Raw genomic sequence first — 15,795 nt, forward strand, 5'->3', positions numbered from 1 at the left:
GTTACCGCAAATTTTGGTATTTTAAACATTTATGAAAAACTCCCATCGAAGTGCCTCCCCAGTGTGTAAGGAAAAGTTTGGCATCAGCCTCCTTACGTGGAGAGGTGAATTATGCATTATTCACTCACTCATAGGCAGATCTGTTTCACAGCGGACGCTCATTCATTAGACTCTCACTGTCTCCGATCTTCCCCAGACTGGACGCAGTGGAGGTATCTAAACCCAGCGTGCGTTATGAAGGAGAACAGGTCCATGTGTCAGGTGGAGCAGCTGCCCTGTGCATGCCTGCTGGATTTAGCCACCGGCTGCCACCGGCAAACCCACACACGCAGTGCCACGGGTGCCCCGATGAGACACAGAGCCAACGGTGCGGTCGGCGCCTTGTGCAACGGTCCTAACTGTGTGGTCGCCACTAGGTTGGAGGGCTCAGACCAGGGACGGAGCGGGGTTGGGAGGGTCCTAGTCACTGGAGGGGCTGGATACTTTGGATTCAGGCTGGGTCGAGCTTTGGCCAGCCAAGGTGCCTCGGTCATATTGCTGGATCTCCACAAGCCTCCTTGGGATATCCCAGATGGAGCGGTCTTCTATCAGGTAAAGTGAAATTGGAGAGTGTAGAAGCAACATTGGCTGAATTGTGTTGAGGGGCGTAGGGTTGTTGAGGGGCTGCTGGGCATTCAGGTGGAACAGAAGCAGGTGGAAGGCAGGTGTAGAGTATGCAAGGTGAAGCAGGACAACAGCCTCAAATTTCAGAGCACGTTTTCGTGACTCTTTGCTGGCGTGCTCAAATTTCAGAGAAACCGCTAGGCCATATGAAGAGCTGGGAAAGTTTGCATCTGAAACTGCCAACCAAAAGTTGAGAAAGCATTGTTTAAAACTTAAATGTTTTGGTGATCTGGTGATCTTATGTGAAGCCATTTTTTTCCCCATATGGATGCATAGATATTTATGAACATATCATTAGGCTTATCTTTTGAGGCCATGACTGCATGGTAGTTATCATTTGCATACTGGGACAAAACCAGACTGATCTCATGAAAAATTGCCAACAGGAGCTTGAATGTTTTTCTGCTAAAATTGGCGTATGCTTTTTAAATGTCCATATTGCCCATTATAGTGGCCGAAGCTGGAAATACAGTTGAGACGCACTGCATAAGAACTTATTCCTTTAAATGGATGTGATGCGAAAGGCAAAGATGTTACATTTTTGGAAACATTTATGTAGTAATTACTTGAATTTACTCTTAACCCAAACCTAACCCTAAACCTAACCCTAAACCCTAACCCTAAACCTAATCCTAAACGTAACCCTAAACCTAATCCTAACCCTAACCCTAATCCTAATCCTAACCCTAACTCTAACCCTAAACCTAACCCTAATCCTAACCCTAACTCTAACCTTAATCCTAACCCTAATCCTAACTCTAACCCTAATCCTAACTCTAACCCTAACCCTAACTCTAACAACCTAATCCTAACTCTAACCCTAAACCTAACCCTAATCCTAACCCTAACTCTAACCCTAGCTCTATCCCTAAACCTAACCCTAAACCTAACCCTAAAGCTAAACCTAACCCTAATCCTAACCCTAACTCTAACCCTAAACCTAACCCTAACTTTAACCCTAACTCTAACCCTAATCCTAACCCTAACTCTAACCCTAATCCTAACGCTAACCCTAACCCTAACTCTAACCCTAAACCTAGCTGGACAGATTATTAAATGCCAAGAACCCCAGTCAGGAATAATGTGAAGATTCATTCCCAGTTTGATTTTCTAGACTTGAAATATATATCTGTACAGATATAATAATATTAAGTGCATTATAGAAATGTTTCCATGGATTTGATTATTTTTCAGTATATTTGTATTTTAATGTATTTATAATGTATAATGTATTTACTGCACATCTGTGTGATTAACTGAACATTCTTATGATTCAGTACGTGTGTGTGTGTGTGTGTATTTTAGAGTGATATCCGTGATTATGATGCCCTTTATAAGATCTGTGCTGGAGTGGACATCATATTTCACACTGCTTCTTATGGGATGTCCGGTCCTGAACAGGTAAGAGAGATATATACAGTATGCTTCCTTGCAGCATCAGTATTATAAAATGCACAATTATAAATAAACATATACTGTAGCATAGTGGTGGTGGTGCAGTGGTCTAAACCACATAACTGGTAAACTGGTAATCAGAAGGTTGCTGGTTCGATCCCCAAAACCACCACCATTGTGTCCTTGAGCAAGGCACTTAACTCTGGGGGGATTGTCCCTGCAATAAGGGCTCTGTAAGTCACTTTGGATAAAAGCGTCTGCCAAATGCATAAATGTAAATGTAAGCATATAAGACTATAGCATCAAATTAATCAATTAAACACTGCTGAACTACAGTAAGTAATATTTACTAAAGTTATGAAGTAACAGTTATTATGGAGTGAATATTTGCACTAGGTGTAAAGAGCACTTACCACACAGTGTGGCTCGTTGCTCTCAAATGGTCTGATGGAAACACAGAAATGAAATACAAACTGCACCCTCGAGTATCGCTAAAGTAGACGGTGTGGATGCGCTTTTTTCAAATGTTCAATCCCCCTTTTGTACCACTTTCCCCCATCCTGTTTCTTGTCTCCACTCCTAAAATTTCATTTAATACTACTTATAATATATTAATTAATAAAAAATGAATATGAAGGTTGATTTGATTACAGTGAATGTCAGAGAGTTGAGAGAAAGATTTGATCCAGTAAAAGTAACCATGATTTTACTAGAGTAATATTGTAGTAACCAGGTTTTTAGTGTAAGTCAGAGTTAGTGTAACTCTTTTTTTATTATCTTCCCTGAGGTCCACTGTTAATGTTATTAAAGCTTCTTTTGCACCAGAATTTAGTAATATATGACCAATTTCCACACAGTCTCTGGCCCACTGTCTGAAACACTTAGTTTTGGCCTCCTTAAAACTTCAAAGTAAACACCCACTGTCATGATTGGCTAACATTGTGCAGCCCCTGAAATACAGTCATATTTGAAACCTAATCGGAAGAGAAAAAACAGGCTCCACAACATTATAAATCTAAATATCAGGGTTTACACACTCACAGCAGCACAAACAGTCATGGTATTTGAAATATTCATGAATGAAATGACTTGAATGAATTCAAAAACTTACGGATTTGCGATTCGGTCCAAGTGTATTTAACCAACCCGATCTCATGAAAATTCCTACATATTTTCCGAGTTGGCTTTTCCTTTTGATTTCGTATGATTTGTTAGTATAAATTGATACGATTTCATCACGTGCAAATGCCTGGATGTCTAATGCGGAAGTAAGGGTGAGTTCTGCGCACAAGGCATTAAGAACATGCTTATTAATATTATTAAACCCAACTGATCAGTAGAGTGCATAAACATGATAGGATGCTGTTGTGTGTGACATAAGCAATTAATTGTCATATTAGATACATAAAAATGGTCAAAGACTAGTTCATGTTTACGTACACCAACAATTAAAAATAGTGCAAATGAGCGAAAGAACACATCTATGACACGTTTGTGCTCAAAACAGCGTCTCTTATTCAGAGTTGTAACTTGACACCGCATCTTTTAAAAGCAGCGCCAGATATATGACAACAGTCAAAGATGTCTGTGTAGTGCATGTTTTATATACAAAAATAATTCAAAATAGTCCAGATGGGTCCCCTATTGTGCTCAGGAATAGTTAGGCCACACCAGGCCTGTCTGTCCTGTCTGTACTGCTCTCTCTCAGTTTACAACCTGAAGCACCAGTTGGCGGGGCCAAGGATGCGATGATGTAAAAGTAGGCATTGATGATTTTTCACTGTAGAGGTGGTCATGAATTAATGAGCCCCTTAGTGACGTAGGGAAGTCACGGAAGCAAAGAACTAGGTGTTTTTGCACCTTGGTTTCAATAAATGTCTTTATTGCATTGGGGATTAAGTTTTATGATCTGAAATTTACAGTATGTTTTTATACAGTGGTAGAATGACCTCTTATATGTCCAAATATTCTCAGGAAAATTGTATTACTCATGATATGACCCTTTAAATGCAATTAACCATAGTGTTAGTACAGTAATATAGTGTTAATGTTGTAACAATGTTTATTTTTGTGTTTTCAATGATTTTACAACAAAATACCATGGTGTTACTATGGTAACTGTAGTAAAACAATGGTTAATTTTTGTAAGGTAAGGTTAGGGTTAGGTTGAGGAGTAGGGGTTGGCATAGGATGTCTGTGGGACTCTAAATAAACACAATGAACACTGCAGTAATGCCACAATACTGTCTGTTAGTATTTAATTAGTGGAGCAAATAGCATCTGCATATTTATTATAATATCATTAATTTACTAACTCTTAAAGAAAATTAATATTTACTCAATTAATGTTTAAATGGTCTGCACTTACATAGCGCCTTTTGTAACCTTTGAGGTTCCTAAAGCGCTTTACACTGTGTCGTTTTTCCCATTTACACACACACTCGCACTCGCACTCATACACTAATGGTGGTAGAGCTGCCATGCAAGGTGCCAGCCTGCCATTGGGAGCAACTTGGGGTGCAATGTCTTACCCAAGGACACTTCGGCATGTGGAATTGTGTGGGCTGGGGATCAAACCGCCAACCCTGCGATTAGCGGCCGACCCGCTCTACCACCTGAGCCACAGTGGAAACAAACCAAAATCCACTTAATGCTTACTCACAGTACTGATGTCATAACCTATGAAAACCTGTAATGCTGGTCATAAAAAAGGAATAATAATAATTCTGGCCATGTATTTTATTTTTCTACAGCTGAGGAGAAAGCAGATTGAATCAGTCAATGTTGGCGGCACAAACAATGTCATAAACGGTGAGCTGTCTCCATTTGGCTTGTAGTTCAAGCTCTTTATTCAAAGAATGTGTTAAGTGTCTCTTCCTAGTAGTGGCGGTCTGTGATGGAAATTTCTGGGGTGAATATGTAAACCAATAAAAGATTGCAGTGGGTAGAAGATCTCCTCTCCCTGAAATCTGAAAATAGTCTTAATAACTACCAATGTGTTATAATTGTATAATTTTGTCATCTATAAACTGTGATCAGTGCAAAAATGTATAAATGAATGGAGGGCCCCATTTCTTTAATAGTAACACTACAGTACTTTCCTAATTCAGTATGTGTAGAGGACTCCATCCTCCATTGCTTCTGGCATTTTACCTCTGCTTTGCCTTTTTGGCAACATTTTAGATGCAGATGCAATGGGTCATTTGAATATTCATTTTGATTGGTCAGTTTACTAATGAGAGGAGGTCTCTTGATTTTATGTTCATTTTCAGCCTCCCTTTCCTCTGATGGGCCACCACTGGGTTTATATACTAATGTTATGATAATATTTCCCATTCAACATTCCCAAGAGCATATTAGTATTTACAGCAGAGATTCCATGGCTCTGCTCCGAAACCTAGTGTGCTGCATAGGTATGCAGCATTTTAAGGCATCATAGACACACTCCCAATGCTTAGAATATGCTGCCTTCTGAGGTACGTATCTTTCTTTGCCTCGTTTGGAACTATTTTGGTTTGTGGAGCAAACTAGACAAAATAACTTGCCATGTTGTGTCTAAAATGTCAACTTAAAATGGACTGTTTTGACTATTTGACCATTTATGCTTATTACAGCATGACATTAGCTTAGCAACATGCTAAAGGCAAATGCTATTGTAATCAATTGGGAGTTGAATATCCCCCAGTTGCTGTAGAGGGTTCCAAATCAGTTCCATTTTTGTAATGATGCTGTCTTAAGCCCAAAGCATACTTCGATTATGCACGCTTAGCATATGCCTACAGGCGAACGCTCTAGCTTTTCACAGTATAGGCTACTTAATTTGACTGAGCATGAATAAATGACTACTATGAGATACTATACTAATTCTTTTCAGGAGTTTAGACATTAAAAGATGTCTATAGACTTTCAGTCGCAAGTTATACAAATACAGGTGTCTCCTGACCTCCAAACACAAGTGCTCTTGACCTATACATCCACTGTTGCTGTTTATACCTTTGTCTCCTGTAGTTCACTGGTATTTACATCATCTTCTTGCACTTCTTTGTGAAAGCAACGGTCCAACTTTGAATGCTGCCACTTTTTGGACACGCTAATTAATGCAAATTATTCTAGGTGCATGCACAGACTATGCGTGAGTATGTGGGTTGCAAAATTGGGCTGCACGCTTACAGTGCTCGATCACTCTGTTGATGACAAAATTTACGTCACTCATCCTGTATGCATACGCCTAGTATCCGTGGAAAACTGAAGCATATTTGGGATTTAAAATGTTGCTGTCTATAAAAGCAGTGTACAGCAAGGCAGCTCAGTAGGTTTTGAATCAGAATCCATGTGTCTGAGTGTGGATCAGTAAGGTTTTGGTTTGTGTGTTTTAGTCTGTACAGAGCGAGGCATCTTCAGACTGATCTATACCAGCACAGTGAATGTGGCATTTACAGGCAGGCCCATTGAGGAAGGAGATGAAGATTCAGTTCCTTGTGTGCCACTGGACATGGTGAGATGCACACGGAGTGTGTTGTTGATTTTGCATTCAGCCTATATTTGAAGTGTGGTACATTCAGTATTGTCTCATAAGATGCATTCTGTGGTAAGGATAGTTTGGTTCCAAAATGTTTTTTGCCTGCTGTTACATCTTGAGCACAGTCGAGCAATCTAGCCTTTCAAAGTAAACTCCATTGATGATCAACCTGTGTGAAAAAGTTCAACTCATGCACACTATGACTGTTTTGTGTTACTCTTTATTGTTGTAAATGTCAGACACGTGCGCAAATGACATGCACAGGAACGCATGGGAGCATGCGATTACAAACATTAAGACTTGCTGATGATTAATTTAATTGCATTTTATATATATAATGGATGCTTCTAAACCTGATCTGATAAAATGCTATTAAGCCAGTGTCGCACAAGCTGATTTTTCCAGCGATTTTCAGGCATAACCTTCAATTAAATAATCGCGGGCAGTTGGAAAGAGATGCAGCTAGCTGGAGGTCATTAATCTCTAACAGAAATTCCTAATGACTCTGTGAACTGGAAAAGCATATCAAACTTGTTAGAAAAAATCTTTCTGTCACTTAGACTCGTTAAGTGACCAATGAGCTTCTTTTACTGAAGAACTGAGAACACGTCATGCTAATTTGAACATTTTCATCAGCAATCCCACTCACATCTGCACATCATCATAAACAACAATTGTAATCCATAGTGATTGTCACCAAAATTTTTTACTGGAGTTCTCCTCGATTAAATGACTCATAATAATAATTCAGTCTTGACAACAATCAGAAAGATTTAGCATGTTAATGTGGGTAGGATATATTATAAGGATATTGGTCTTGGCTGCAGAGCAAGTACAGAGATTTGCTACTGCTAAAACATACACAGACATACTGAGTTAAGCATGTGGATATGCTGCTGCTGCTCCAGCTCAATTAGACACTCAAGACATGATGCATCAAGCATGCATGACATGCTGCTGCACAATTAGACATAGATACATTCCACATGTAGCAGATCTAGACCTTTGGAGCTTGGGGGGTGGAGGGTTTCAGAGAAACTCTTAGCATGATTGAAACTGGCTTACTTGCAAACTGAGCAAATTGGAATTTTAAGGCAAAGCAAGAGTACACAAGTTGATTGGCTACACTGTTACCCGTCAAAGGACCTGTCATCTTACACCAAGTGAGCCGATTGGCTTGGCATGTGAGCATCAGATAACAGATAACAGATAACAAGGAGCCTATCAGCATGAGCCTTTCAGAGTTTCATGCCTGAACTTATTCATAAAGCCGAGGCAGAACAGTCTGTTTTTATGGCATAAAAATCCTATACTCACTGAGAGCTGCATATGGACATGTGTTTTCAACGGCAAGCCTCGAGTGGTTATATACAAAATAACACATTTGCAGGGTAAACTTACTTCATAAATCATATCCTAAATCATTCTTTTGTAATTATTTGTCTGCACGCGGTCCATCTGTTGTTATTTTGGTGAGTTCTACATGACCACCATTCTAAATCAGCAAGTGTGACAGAACTCTGACTGAACAGTGTGAGATCTCAGCAAAATAGTCAGTAAGTGAGACACTCTTTGGCTAAATCTAGTTGTTTAGAGTCTGCTAGAGTGACCAGCATTACTTTACCGACATTTTTGATGAATTCTTTTTATGTGCCTTTATGTAATGTGACAGTTTACTAGTTAAATGAACACTAGAGGTGCTACTATCAATGACTTCTATTCCCTTTCACACAAATTACGAGTAAAATGGAAGATTATAAATTCATAAGCACTTTTCACCCTGTTCCTCACACAATGCTATCTCATAACATCTAAACACTTTTACTGTAGAGCATGACTTGTAAGGTGATACATTTTAAGTTTTGCATTGCATGACATTTAGTTAATTAACAGAGGTTCAGGAGGAGCATGTTAAATTTAATCTGACAAATCACAGCCCACAAGCAGGAGTATATTTGCCACTGCTTACCTGCTTCCTGGGACAACTCTCCTGACATCCCACCTCCACCCCATCTCCACCTATTCTCTTTCTAAATAAGTAAAGTCCGAGGGGGTAATCAGGACTCGAGTCTCGAGCTACGAGCCCTCCAGTATACGGACAGCAAGCCAAATATGTTTTTATCATTATAACAACAGACTTGCCCTAACGTGGCAATTGTAAGATAAACATGAGAATTAGTGCTTATTGATATTTGCTTTCCAGCCTTTAAAATTTTTGGAAATCAATTAAAGCTGGTCGGGAGGATCAAGGGATACAGACTCTCTCTCTCTCTCTCTCTCTCTCTCTCTCTCGCTCTCTCTCTCTCTCTCTTCTCTTTCTTTTACTCAGGGTGCAGGTTCTTGTGGATACGTCAGCTTTAATAATCACAAATCTGATCTCTGTTAAAATTGTGAGTGTTTGTGATCATAGGCATCAAATGTAAATGATTTTAACTAGGGATTTGAATGTCTTGTTAAAGAGAACTTAAGTTTCATGCTCTGGTTCACAATCCTACTGAACCGGAGATTGGTGTTAAGGAAGGTTAATGGATTCAAGTTAGTTCACCCAACACCTCGCTCTAGGGATGTCCACCCAAACGTCATACATGAATACATACTGAAGCATCTTGATGAATCATACAACAGTGCTGCTTACACACTCAGATTTCACTGGCTCTCATTTTCGACTTGAGGTTGATTGACATGCAATGACTTTCATCAACGGCTGAATGTCTAAAAACCTTGGACAATCAGAAGTACTCTATATTACAAATTTTACTTTTAAATGCATGCGTCTTATAGAACATAGTCTAATAGAATAAACGTTACTATATAAATTTTTGCAAACTAAGTTTTACCTTACTAAGTTTTAGCTTCCTGGTGAAATGAACACTATAGGCGCTACAAATGTACATTTTATTTACTTTCACACAAATCACATGTTTGATGGCTAATTATGACTCGTATTTTTCACTCGTTTCGCTCTCGCACACTGCCATGTTATGATATCGAAACGCTTTTTAACGCATCATTTGATAAACTATACATTTTAATGCTTCAATGACAGACACACCAACATTTACACATTAATTCAAAAGTGATTAAAGGTGCACTTTAGTCTTTGTGTCATCTTGGACACACACTGACATCTAGTGGTTTGGATGCAGCATCATTTAAAATCAATAGTTTTCAGTTTCAGATGTCATTGTAGAAATGTAGTATTCACAGTCAGTCATGATTACTTTAATCAATGAGTGAAAGTGTTCAATAACAGGACAGTTACTGAGATTAAGTGAGTAGTATTCAGCTGGTCATGTGATTCTAACATGGCCGCCCCCATGTGTGGACCCTCTCCATGTAGAATAAAACAGCTTTTATAAGATTACTGATATGACTGGAGTCTTCATTTTAATGTGAGTGCTCATGATTTCAATTTAGTGCAAAATTGCAATTCATGACTTTAGGAGTTCAACTTTTTTAACAAGGAAAAACAATAATGAGTGCACCTTTAAATTCTGCGATAGCTCACCTGTGCTTTTTATGTTGTATTTGTGACAAGATCACTATTGGTAAGGTTTAGGTACTGGTTTTGGTTTTGGGATGTCTGTTTTGTTCACGTCTTATTTATCTTTTTAGGACACTATTGGTCAGGTTTAGGCTAAAGTTTTAGGTTAGGGAAGTGCAATATCATTTCACTCACTTTTGGTCCCCCCTGCTGGACATTTCACTGGGAGACTGCAGCCATGTGTTCAATACAGCACGAAATTTTGGTTTGTAAAAATGTTGTCATGGTCATGTAAATTTCATGAGATCAGGCTGAAATATTGGTATTTATTTGGGCTGTCAATCCATTGAAAAATGTAATTGAAGTGATTACATGAAATGTAGATTAATTCATTGAACTAATGCCATTTAACTGCAAACATCAATATTTGCTGAAAAAGTCCCCAAATGTAGATAATTCAAAGACATTAGACTTCATTATTGTGGCAGATGAGAAGAGTACATGGTTCGCCTTTTACAATACAGTTAGTCAATCTATTTGAAGTAGACTGAAGGGGCGTTCACTCAGATCGTATTCTTGTGTTCTCTCTGTGCTGTTTTTTTTTTTTTTAATTGTTGGTCTATGTAATACATGCTCTAGACCGTTGCATCACACATTTTGAGATCCGATTGCATTTTGTTCCATTTTGTTACACTTTTAAAAAACAATTTTGAACACAAAAATGCAAAAACATGCTTTGAATTCACAGTGGGTCGCACTTCAACACTGAATTGCTCCGATGGTAGGAAAATGTATGATTTATGTCCAGGGCATGACAATTTTCGAATGATCATCAGGTCTTATTGTTTATTAAAAGATGAACTTGTTGTTTTGTCCTAGCACATTGACCATTACTCCAGGACTAAAGCTATCGCCGACCGCATGGTGCTCGCTGCCAACGGAAGATCAGTAAAAGGTACGGAAATGGAAACTTGCTGGTCACTGAAGTCGATCCTGTTATTGTGTACAATAGCAATAAGCGCAAGTGGTATCATGTGCCCTGCTTATATCATGTGTGTGTGTCCTGTGCTGGTAAAGTATTGAGGTAACGGCTGCTATGGTAATGACCACAGCCTGCAACTCAACCCAACCAGACCTGCTGACACCGTTTTAAATTTAGACCCAGCCTTAACTATAAAGCCATGGACTGTGTGAATTCGACACTGCTGTGTTTGAAGCATATTCTGTGTGTGTGTGTTTGGGTTGGTGGGCTTGGTGCTTATAATTGTTCACCCCCATGCAGAACACAACGTGACGAACACTCATGTCTGTTTAATAGAAGAACATTACTATTTCAATCAGTCTGAAGGCATTTCAAATGACAATTTAGAATGTATAATTTCCCTTGTTCGTTTGATGAACAAAGACTGAAAAGTATTACATTTATTAAATAATAAGAGTAAAATCTGTTGAGTTAGTAGCGTCAGTAACATTTACATTTATGCATTTGGCAGACGCTTTTATCCAAATCGACTTACAGTGCACTTATTACAGGGACAATCCCCCGGAGCAACCTGGAGTTAAGTGCCTTGACCAAGGACACAATGGTGGTGGCTGTGGGGATAGAACCAGTGACCTTCTGATTACCAGTTATGTGCTTTAGACCACTACGCCACCACCACTCCAGTTGTGTGATTAAAAATAGTGCTTGGCCGATATATCGGCCAGGCCAATAAATCTGCCAATATTTGCCGGCTGATTATAACCGTAGTTCTTCCTTGTGGCATAATGGATAATGCACACTTTTATTTTCAAATATTTAACACGGTATTATGTTAATACCATGTTTTTTTGGCATGGATCATGGTAGTACCATGATATCATTGAAGTACCTTGGAGGACCATGTAAATACAATCCCAGACGTTGGTCTTTCAAAGCCTAGGACACTTAATGGAGTTCTCAAGCTGTGTTTCATGTAAGTATCATCTTTGTCTCAGATGTTTCTCCAAAGACATGACACAATTGTTGACATGCCAGGTTAGGCTCATAAGCGAGGCTCGACCATAGCGATGAAATGTCACAGACAAAACGGTTCTCAGTTCGGAAGTGTCTGTGACAAGCTCTGCAATTTTTGGATATTATTGCGTTTTTAACTGCAATATGTTTTATTATCCTTAGAAATACATGATTTTAGTTACAGTGCATTATACTATCATATCGATACTTTAGCTCGCCCAGTCCAGCCCTTATTTCTAAACCCAACCGATTATCAACAATATAAAACATGTAACAGACATGAAATTCAGTCAAAATCATTTTATTTGCATTTAACTATTATTAGATACTTTTGAGCACCCAACCCCACCCCTATGTCTAAACCGAACCAATTCTCAACAATATAAGTCTCCAGCTGCATTCAAAGTCTTCCGAAGTCACACGATAGCTCCCTGTGAGGAACAGGGAGGTTTTAATAGCTGAAAATCTCCCTCTCCGTGAAGACTCTTGAATCTTATTTAAAAATATACATCCAAATATTGGAATCAGTCACATGGCAAATGGGAGCCAATGGCAATACCAATGGTAACACCGCTTGAGGCTGCAGTCTTGAATAAGTGTGGGATAGGAATACTGATCATTAAATAAAGACTTACATTTAGACCTGTTCCTCACACAAAGTAATCAGCCGGCATTAGAAAACCTGTAATACAGCGCACAATCATTTTTATGGTCCTTTTCTAATTTTTTTAACCACAACTCGGACATACGGAAAACTCCCTTTGCAGGTTAGACCTTCTGAAAACAAAATAAAAATCAAACGATGAAGACATGAGTAAATGATGACAGACTTTTCAAATGATTCACTTTGAAATAATATACATTTAGCCTTGAGTAAAGGAATAGAATTCTCAGAAATGAGTTGAATACGGCATCAGATTGACATTTAAAATACAGACAAAAAGCAAAATTCGCTCAAGGGACGTTTCGTCAAGAGAGTGTTTTCTCAAATAATTTGGTCTTAAAAGATTTTGATGAGTTCATACTGAAATCTTGGCAGATCTGATCACAATTTGAGACATTTTTAAGATCCCTTCTGAAACTCCAGAAGAGACACATGAGATTGCACAGGGTTTTTCCTCAGGAGGGAACTTTGAAAAGCAGGAGACTCCACTTCTTCATTTTAACTGATTGCTGTCTAGGAGAAACAACTGAAATATTAAAGCGATCTAATAGTTTTTTATGGAATGGAATAGTATGTGAATAAGTAATGTAGTACCATGGTATATATATCAAAGAACCATATGATATGCTACCATCACAGAACTATTTTGTAAGGGTTACATCTATCTAGCAGCATGGAGAAGTGTTGACCATTAAAAAGCCCATATTGATTTCCACTAGGGAAGTGCCGAACTTTGACTTTTCTTATTTGGACACTATTTATGCATTCTTGTATTAGTTTATGAATGTAAAATAAGAAATAAATGGAGACCAATGATAGCTTGCTTGTGTAATATAGTAATATATTGTCTTGTTTTTATAGGAGGTGGTCTTCTCTATACATGTGTGCTGCGTCCATCTGGTATCTACGGTCCTGAAGAGAGGAGACATTTACATAGAGTGATGGTGAGTCTCTTCTCTCTCTCACTCACACACTGATCTCAGTGTGCGCACTGTATTTAACAGTCTCTTCTCTTCTTGTTTATTCTCGTCGCATCTTATACCATTTTGTCTCATTTCTTGTTTCTTCTCATCTCACCTCATCTCATCTTGTCTCATCTAATCTTCTTTCTTCTCATCTCACCTTATCTCGTTTCATCTTGTCTCATCTAATTTTCTTCTCTTCTCATCTCACCTTATCTCGTCTCATCTTCTTTCTTCTCATCTCACCTCATGTTGTCTCATCTCATCTTCTTTCATCTCATCTCACCTCCTCTCATCTTGTCTCATCTCATCTTGTCTCATCTTTTCTTGTGTTGTCTCATGTCATCTCTTCTCATCTGATCTTGTCTCATTTCATCTTGTCTCATCTTATTTTTTATCATCTCATCTTATCTCATCTTATCTCGCCTCTTGCCTCATCTCATATTGTCTTTTTGTCTTGTTTCTTAATGCATCTCATTTTGTCTCATGTCATCTCTTCTCATTTTGTCTTGTCTCATCTCTTATCCTATCTATCATCTTGTTTCTTCTCATCTTGTGTCTTCTCATCTCAACTCACCTTATCTCATCTCATCTTGCCTCATCTTTTCTTGGCTTGTCTTGTATCATATCGTCTACTCTTATCTCATCCTGTCGTGTCTCTCATCACTTTGTTTCATTTCATGTCTTGCCTCATCTCATCTTGTCTCTTGTCATCTCTTCTCGTCTTGTCTCATCTCATTTTATCTTGTCTCATCTCATCTTGTTTCTTGTATGGTCTTATCTCATCTTGTCTCACCCTTGTCTTATCTTATCTTGTCTAATGTTTTGTTTCTTCTCATCTCATCTTGTCTAATCTCATCTTGTCTCACCTTTTCTTGTCTCATGTTGTCTCTTTTCATATCGTCTCTTGTTTCTTCTCATCTCATCTCACCTTTTCTTGTATCATCTTGTGTTGTCTCATCTCACCTTATCTTGTCTCATGCGGTCTCTTCTCATCTTAACTTCCCTCTTGTCTTGTTTCTTATCTCATCTAATTTTGTCTCATCTTTTCTTGTTTTGTCTCATGTCATCTCTTCTCATCTCTTGTCTTATCTCTCATCTTCTTGTTTCTTTTCATTTCTTGTCTTATCTCATGACATCTTGTCTTCTTGTCGTGGTCCTTCTCATCTCATCTAACCTTATCTTATCTCGTCTTGTCTCATCTTTTCTTGTCTTTACCCATGTAATCTCATCTTATCTCCTTTTGTCTTGTCTCTTATCTCTTTGTTTCTTTTTGTCTTGTCTTATCTCATCTTTTCTGTTGTCTTATTTCTTCTCATCTTGTCTTATCTCATCTTGTGTAACCTTTTCTTGTCTCAAGTAATCTCTTCTCGTCTTGTCTCATCTCAACTCCTCTTGTTACATTATGGGTTGTCATCTTGTCTCATTTCTTCTCTTCTCTCATCATGTAAAATCTCTTCTCTTCCCTTTTCTTTCTTGTCTCATGTCTCCTCTCATCTACTTTCCTTCTAGGTGAATGTGGAGAGGAGGTTGTTCAGCTTTTGTTTTGGGGATCCTAATGCCAAGATGAACTGGGTCCATGTAGATAATCTGGTTATGGCTCATACTTTAGCATCAGAAGGACTGACTGCAAAACGAAACTTTGTGGCGGTGTGTAATATTAATATGATTGCAATCAGCAGTTTGAACGCACATTATTTGTGATGTATTTATGAGTGATTTGTGGTTTTCAGAGTGGACAGGCTTACTTTATCAATGATGGGGAGTCTGTCAATGTTTTTGAGTGGTTGACGCCTCTGGTGAGTAGAACTGAAACCAAAAATCTTGAATAAACCAGCTGTATCTATTTAAAGGTTCTTCCCCCTTGTTACGATCCCTTGTTGTCTGCCCCGTGTTTTCTGTTTCACTCTCCACTGATCATGTTCCATGTCACGTTTTCCTTGTTGTCCACCCCGTGTTTCACTGTCCTTGTATAAACTACATTTCCCACAATTCCCGACCTCCCTCACTGCCTGCACTCATCATTGTTCTCACCTGTGTCTCGTTTAGTCTTCATTGTGTCTGTGTATTTAACCCTGTTTGTTTCTCCATTCCCCTGTCGGTCTTTGATGT

The 15,795-nt window shown here is 38.6% G+C and overlaps 1 protein-coding gene across 1 annotated transcript in view; it reads left to right on the plus strand.

Annotated features, from left to right (window-relative positions):
- The first annotated feature begins 234 nt into the window (after window positions 1-234).
- Window positions 235-15,795, plus strand: part of sdr42e2 (short chain dehydrogenase/reductase family 42E, member 2) — a 37,619-nt gene continuing 22,058 nt past the window's right edge. The window contains exons 1-8 of the mRNA XM_052140042.1: window positions 235-591; window positions 1,969-2,064; window positions 4,812-4,869; window positions 6,435-6,553; window positions 10,941-11,016; window positions 13,583-13,665; window positions 15,196-15,333; window positions 15,417-15,482. Of these exons, the coding sequence (XP_051996002.1) occupies window positions 235-591; window positions 1,969-2,064; window positions 4,812-4,869; window positions 6,435-6,553; window positions 10,941-11,016; window positions 13,583-13,665; window positions 15,196-15,333; window positions 15,417-15,482 (993 nt within the window). The remainder of the gene's footprint in view (window positions 592-1,968; window positions 2,065-4,811; window positions 4,870-6,434; window positions 6,554-10,940; window positions 11,017-13,582; window positions 13,666-15,195; window positions 15,334-15,416; window positions 15,483-15,795) is intronic.

This window comes from Xyrauchen texanus, chromosome 12, assembly GCF_025860055.1.
Source record: "Xyrauchen texanus isolate HMW12.3.18 chromosome 12, RBS_HiC_50CHRs, whole genome shotgun sequence".
In the NCBI taxonomy this organism is placed as follows: Eukaryota; Metazoa; Chordata; class Actinopteri; order Cypriniformes; family Catostomidae; genus Xyrauchen; species Xyrauchen texanus.